Source organism: Grammomys surdaster, unplaced genomic scaffold, assembly GCF_004785775.1.
Source record: "Grammomys surdaster isolate TR1022 unplaced genomic scaffold, NIH_TR_1.0 362, whole genome shotgun sequence".
Lineage (NCBI taxonomy): Eukaryota > Metazoa > Chordata > Mammalia > Rodentia > Muridae > Grammomys > Grammomys surdaster.
The window spans coordinates 3,866,977-3,873,605 of NW_021604781.1; the positions used below are offsets into that span (position 1 = coordinate 3,866,977).

The 6,629-nt window shown below is 43.1% G+C and overlaps 1 protein-coding gene across 1 annotated transcript in view; it reads left to right on the top strand.

Annotated features, from left to right (window-relative positions):
* The window catches only part of Fry (FRY microtubule binding protein), a 388,166-nt gene that overhangs the window by 220,994 nt on the left and 160,543 nt on the right, over positions 1-6,629 (top strand). The window contains exon 5 of the mRNA XM_028779754.1: positions 2,748-2,887. Within this exon, the coding sequence (XP_028635587.1) occupies positions 2,748-2,887 (140 nt within the window). The remainder of the gene's footprint in view (positions 1-2,747; positions 2,888-6,629) is intronic.

The following is a 6,629-nucleotide window of genomic DNA, read 5'->3' on the forward strand; positions in this document are numbered from 1 at the left end:
TAAGTATCCGAACATCTATGTGAAGTAAGTATCCGAACATCTATGTGTGAAGTCTCCCTCTTTGTGTTCTGCAAGGATAACGAAAGGTTTCAGGAAAGCCACCCCCTTCTTCGAAGCATAACGGACAGTGTCTTTTAGCTTACTCACACATAGAAAGCCAAAGCAAAGATTAGAACATTTGCAAAGTACATTTAGTTCTCTTATATACACCCCCAAAAAGAAAACACCCTTTGAAATGAGCCTGGGATTCCACATACTCCATCTCCACCTGCTGCCCAGTCTCTGCCCATCCACGGTAGAAGAGCATGATTATTTAAAGGAAACAAGGCCATCTTTGTGCTGGGCCTGCCTGTTTTCAGCAGAGTACAGAACTGGGATTCATGTGGCCATTGGCTTCACTTCCCATAAAGGGAGGAATCCAGAAGCCAAGCCAGCGAGACCTTCCTCCCTTCCTGGCTTTGAGGGTCAGGCCTCTGCAGATCCCACCCTTCCTCCAGAAAAGCCTGGTTCCCAAGGGGCAGGGACAAAGAGATGGAAGAGGCACATCTGTCACCCTGCTGACCTGTCATTCCCTCTGAGATACTCTCTCAGCGCCTGTGCTAACGAAAGTGCCTACAGATGAGACAGGCTTTGTGGTCATTTTTTTTTTTTAACAAGCAGAGAATTTTTCTCTTAATTTTTATAGGCAATTTGTGGAATCCCTGCCTCTTTGTTGCTATGATAAAGACCATGGTCAAAGCAACGGAGGGAGGAAAGGTTTATTTGGCTTACACTTCTAGATCATAGTTCACTACTGAGGCAAGCCAAGGCAGGAACGCCAAGGTGGAAACGTTTGCGGAGACCATGGGGAGATGCTGCTCCTTGTGGCTTGTTCAGCTGGGTCTCTTATGGAACCCCGGACCACCGGACCGGGATGACTCCGCCCACAGTGGGCTGGAGCATCCTACACCAATTATTACTCAAGAAAATGCCCCACAAAGCAACCCACAGGCCAATCAAATGGAGGCAGTTTCTCAGTTGAAGTTCTGTCATCCCAAATGACCATTGCTTGTGTCAAGTTAACAAAACAACAATAACAGTTAATACATACAGTTTAAAAAGAAAACCTAAGCAGCTGAGGACAGTAAGTTCCACCCAGAGATGTTTGGGAATCAGGTGTAAGTCTATCTCCTTTCTAAGTTTGCGGCAGTAACAGCGACTGGAGTATCCCGTGCAAGATTGGTTTGATTTATCATTGTCTTTAAATGTTTACTAAAGTATCTGTCTTTCTGTTTGGCTATCTATCTATCTATCTATCTATCTATCTATCTATCTATCTATCAATTTTTAAATCTATCTCTATCTTCTTTCTTTCCTTTTTTTGGGGGGATAGGTTTTTATTTTTTATTTTTGTTTGTGTCTGTGAGTGTGTGTGTGTGTGTGTATGTGTGTGTGTGTGTGTTTCGTTTCGTTTCGTTTCGTTTCGTTGAGATAGGGTTTCTCTGTGTAGCCCTGGCTGTTTTGGAACTCACTGGGTAGACAATACTGGCCTTGAATTCAGAGATCTGTTGCCCTGCCCCTTCCCCCTGCCTCTGGGCTAGGATTAAAGAAATGTACCACTGTACCTGGCTACATTTTCCTTACTTTTAAAAAGTTGTGTATGAGTGTTTGCCTGCGTGGGTGTATGTGCACTACATGTGTGCAGAGCCCATGGGGACCAGAAGAGGGCGTCAGATCCCCTGGAACTGAAGTTATACACAGATAGTTGTGAGCCACCGTGTGAGTGCTGGGAACTAAACCCAGGTCCTCTGCAAGAGCAACCAGTGCTCTTAACCACTGAGCCATCTCTCCAGACCCAAAATATTCTATCCTATATTGGAATAATAGATTGGTTTTAATTCGGAAAGGCAGGCTGATAACCAGATTCACAGAATGGTCTAAATACAAAATCTGTTTATTTTTTCACTTCTACTAACCCATGACTAAAGATGACGTACAGCTATGTGTGTGCACTTACAACTATTGTAGAGAACGAGAGTAAGGAACTGAGTAATAGACTCTGGGGGGAAAGTCCTGCTTGCTCACGCTAAAGGCTTTAGAAGTGACTTTGGGAGAGTCTGCTCACAGAACCACTTCGGTTTAAAGGAAGCTATGCCGAGCTTGCTTAGCTGCAGAAGTTGGTTATTGAGGGTTCCAAACAATAAATAAATATTTTTTTAAAAAAAGCTTTTCCTTTAAAGCAATAAAATTAAACTATTCCTACTCATTGGTACCTGGAGCCTGATTGGAGGCATAGTTCCAATGATTGCTTATTGGGAGATTATAATTATTGTTGTTGCCAATGAAGGTTATTTGTTTGGGAAACTGGTTTACCTGTTTCGCTTGGATGATTAATATGCTTGAGTTCTATTTATTCGCACTCTACAGACTTTTGAAGACCAAAACAGCACAGTGTTACTATGGTAGATGACATGATAAAACAATGGTAGTGGTTTCATGAAGAACTCGGGTGCAGTGACCACCAGATTGCTACAATGAAAGGCGATCGGGGGTCAAGGGTGTCGTGAGCCACAGGATTTTTATTATGTGAAAAATGTCTGCCACGCTAAGTAACATGGCATACTAATTTATGGAAGAGATGTCTGGGCATGTGTAGGAAACTCGGTGGTGCATACTGCTTGTGGTTGATTATTTATGCAACTGCCAGTGTCTCGGGGACTGGCCTTGCCAACAAGCCTTCTGATGGCCTGCATCTCTCTTTCCCTAAGGTCATTAGCTCCATGAGTTCCCTCTCCGAATACTGCCTGCCCTCCATCCTGCGAACACTATTCGACTGGTACAAAAGGCAAAATGGCATTGAGGACGAGTCCCACGAATACAGACCACGAACAAGCAATAAGTCCAAAAGGTACTCACTCTCTCATGCCTGTCACTCTCTTGCCCCTGTTTTTCCACATGAATCAAAATGAGAATTATGTGGGTCGCGGTGCTCTCTGACATTCCAGGAAGAGCCCCGGCAAATGCTATGGAGCACTCTGGTCCATAGCACTCTGGTCCGTAGCATTTGAGTCCTATCCCAGCCGGCTGGCTCCAGTTGAAAACATACGGGGCCTTATTTATATATTCGTTAGCTCATTATAATGGGCCCCAGATCATCATATTGCTTTGTTCTTTCCTCTACAGTCTCCCCTCCCTAAGTCTATACTCAAGATCAGGCCACTGCAGGCCCCGATATTTTAATATTAGCCTGTTATCCAGGTAACCTGGAGTGCTTAGCAAACCAGGACACTGGGCTGCGGGCGGAGAGCCTTGTGGCTGGCTATGTCTCTGTACTTCAGAGAGAGGGTTCAAACGTAGAGGTTAAATTTGTGTCTATGACTTCCACTGCCAGCTGAAGACTATGTCTGTGCACACTGTGGTCCATCTCCCCCGTGGGTTTTAGAATTTACTACCACAGGAGCTGTTTGGCAGCTGACTACATTCTTATGGGATCAAGTTAGTACATGACCCCAGATATTAGGCAAACATTGAAGTTCGGAAGTTTGAAATTAAGGTACAGTGCCTAAGCAAAGAAAGAAACAAATTATGGATATGAAAAAAGGCTTAATATAACTTTTTAAAAAAATGAAATATGGAGGGATGGCTGAACTTTGAAATGAAATACTGCTCTTGCAGAGGACCTGGGCTGCATCCCCAGACCCACGTCAGGCATCTCATGGCCACCTATGTCCCTGCTTTTTGGGAATCAAGTTCCTCTTTACCTCTTGGAGTGCCTGCATTCACATACACACACCCACATACACACATGTAAATAAAAATAGGATGAATATTGAAAAAAAGGCTATCTTGAAACTAGTTCCATTTCTCCACAGGGATTGATTGTACATTTAAAAAAAAATACTTTTAAACATAGTAACTTGAAATCTGATACCAAAAATCAGATACCCACCACTGCTTTTGAGAGATTTAGCCTTTGTTTTTCTTGATAATCCTGATACTATATTTAAAGTTTTCTTTTTGAAATTTAAGACCTTGTAATTTTATCAACTATATTTCTTTTTTTTTTTTTTTTTTTTTTTTGGTTTTTCGAGACAGGGTTTCTCTGTGTAGCCCGGGCTGTCCTGGAACTCACTCTGTAGACCAGGCTGGCCTCGAACTCAGAAATCCGCCTGCCTCTGCCTCCCGAGTGCTGGGATTAAAGGCGTGCGCCACCACCGCCCGGCTCAACTATATTTCTTTAGGGTGCGTAAATTAGTTTTTCAAAACACTTGAGTTTCTGCAACAGTCAATCATATTTATCACTTTGTTTGAGAAGGTGATTGATAACTTTTTTACACGGAGTAAGTTTTAGTTGAAGGAATTTTAAAAATCAAAACAAATAAAACCAGAGCCTTGCTCTCTAGCGGGGTACTTGGTGTGCCTGGCAGACCTTCTTTTCCAGCTTCCCAAGTACTGTGATTATAGACATGAGCTTGCAGGAAATCCCTGATGACACAGTATACATCCTATAACAGACACTGCTTTGAAGTATGTGTACACTGTTCTTAGTAGATTCCCAGCACTGTATACCCGCCACCACTAAGTCCGTTGTTTTCTGACTCCCAAAAGAAGGCTGTTCCAATTACCAGTGTTTCTTTAACCTTTTCCTTTGTTTAGTTTTTTATTTTTATTTTGTGTGTATAAGTATTTGTCTGCATGTATGTATGTAAACCACATGCATGCAGTGCCTGTGGAGGCCAGAAGAGGGAGTCAGATCCCCGAGACTAAACTTAGAGAGGGTTGTGAACCGTGATGTTGGTGCTGGGAACCCAGGTCCTCTGCAAGAGCAGCCAGTGCTCTTAGCTGCTGAACTATCTCTCCAGTCCCTTTAGCAGTCTTTCTTCAAGAATAACTTTTTAATATATTAAAATTTGACAGCAGAATTTCCATTGTATGTCTGAAAATGGTTTGCAGTTCCTGCAATCACTTCCTCCGATCAGACACATTGGCTTGCAAGTAGGAGAGAGACTCCCCTGGGGCTGAGTCCCCACTGAGACCCAGCAGCCATTTGTAAGAATTGAACTGAATGAGTTTGGTCTTTTTCCTCTGCCCTGTCAGAATTTAATTACTAAAACTAGATTCTTGATGGATTGAAAATGCACGGTTTATTGTTGGGGTGCTGTTGTCATTGTTGTTACTGTTTGTTATTTGGATTTGTTTGTTTCTAGGTTTGGTTTTTAATCACTACTGGTTCCATAGAATTAGAACACTAAAATTTACTTCAGTAGCATTTTAGCTAAATTTCAACATTTAAAATAAGAGAATCTAGTCAGGCGGCCCACACATTTAATCCCAGCACTTGGGAGGTGGACAGCTTGGTCTACAGAGCAAGTTCCATGACAGCCAGGGCTACATAGAGAAACCCTGTCACAGAGAATGTGGTGGTGGTGGTGGGGAGACTGAGAGAAAGAGAGAGAACACCTGTGACTGAAGAGTCTCGAATATGACATAGCTGGGCTGTGACTAAAATGGCTACTTGAGGGAGAGGCCTGAGCGAGGAAACACTGGGCCATAGATCTAGGAGTAGAGCATGGATCTAGGACTAAAGCATAGATCTAGGAGTAGAGCATGGATCTAGGACTAGAGCATGGATCTAGGACTAGAGCATGGATCTAGGACTAGAGCATGGATCTAGGACTAGAGCGTGGATCTAGGATTAGAGCATGGATCTAAGATTAGAGCATGGATCTAGGATTAGAGCATGGATCTAGGATTAGAGCATGGATCTAGGATTAGAGCATAGATCTAGGACTAGAGCACGGATCTAGGACTAGAGCATGTATCTAGGATTAGAGCATGGATCTAGGATTAGAGCATGGATCTAGGATTAGAGCATGGATCTAGGATTAGAGCATAGATCTAGGACTAGAGCACGTATCTAGGATTAGAGCATGTATCTAGGATTAGAGCATGGATCTAGGATTAGAGCATGGATCTAGGATTAGAGCATAGATCTAGGACTAGAGCACGGATCTAGGACTAGAGCATGTATCTAGGATTAGAGCATGGATCTAGGACTATAGCATGGATCTAGGATTAGAGCATGGATCTAGGAGTAGAGCGTGGATCTAGGATTAGAGCATGGATCTAGGATTAGAGCATGGATCTAGGATTAGAGCATGGATCTAGGATTAAAGCATGGATCTAGGATTAGAGCATAGATCTAGGACTAGAGCATGGATCTAGGACTAGAGCATGGATCTAGGATTAGAGCATGGATCTAGGATTAGAGCGTGGATCTAGGATTAGAGCGTGGATCTAGGACTAGAGCATGGATCTAGGATTAGAGCATAGATCTAGGACTAGAGCACGGATCTAGGACTAGAGCATGTATCTAGGATTAGAGCATGGATCTAGGATTAGAGCATGGATCTAGGATTAGAGCATGGATCTAGGATTAGAGCATAGATCTAGGACTAGAGCACGGATCTAGGATTAAAGCATGGATCGAGGACTAGAGCATGGATCTAGGATTAGAGCATGTATCTAGGATTAGAGCATGGATCTAGGACTAGAGCATGGATCTAGGATTAGAGCATGGATCTAGGATTAAAGCATGGATCGAGGACTAGAGCATGGATCTAGGACTAGAGCATGGATCTAGGACTAGA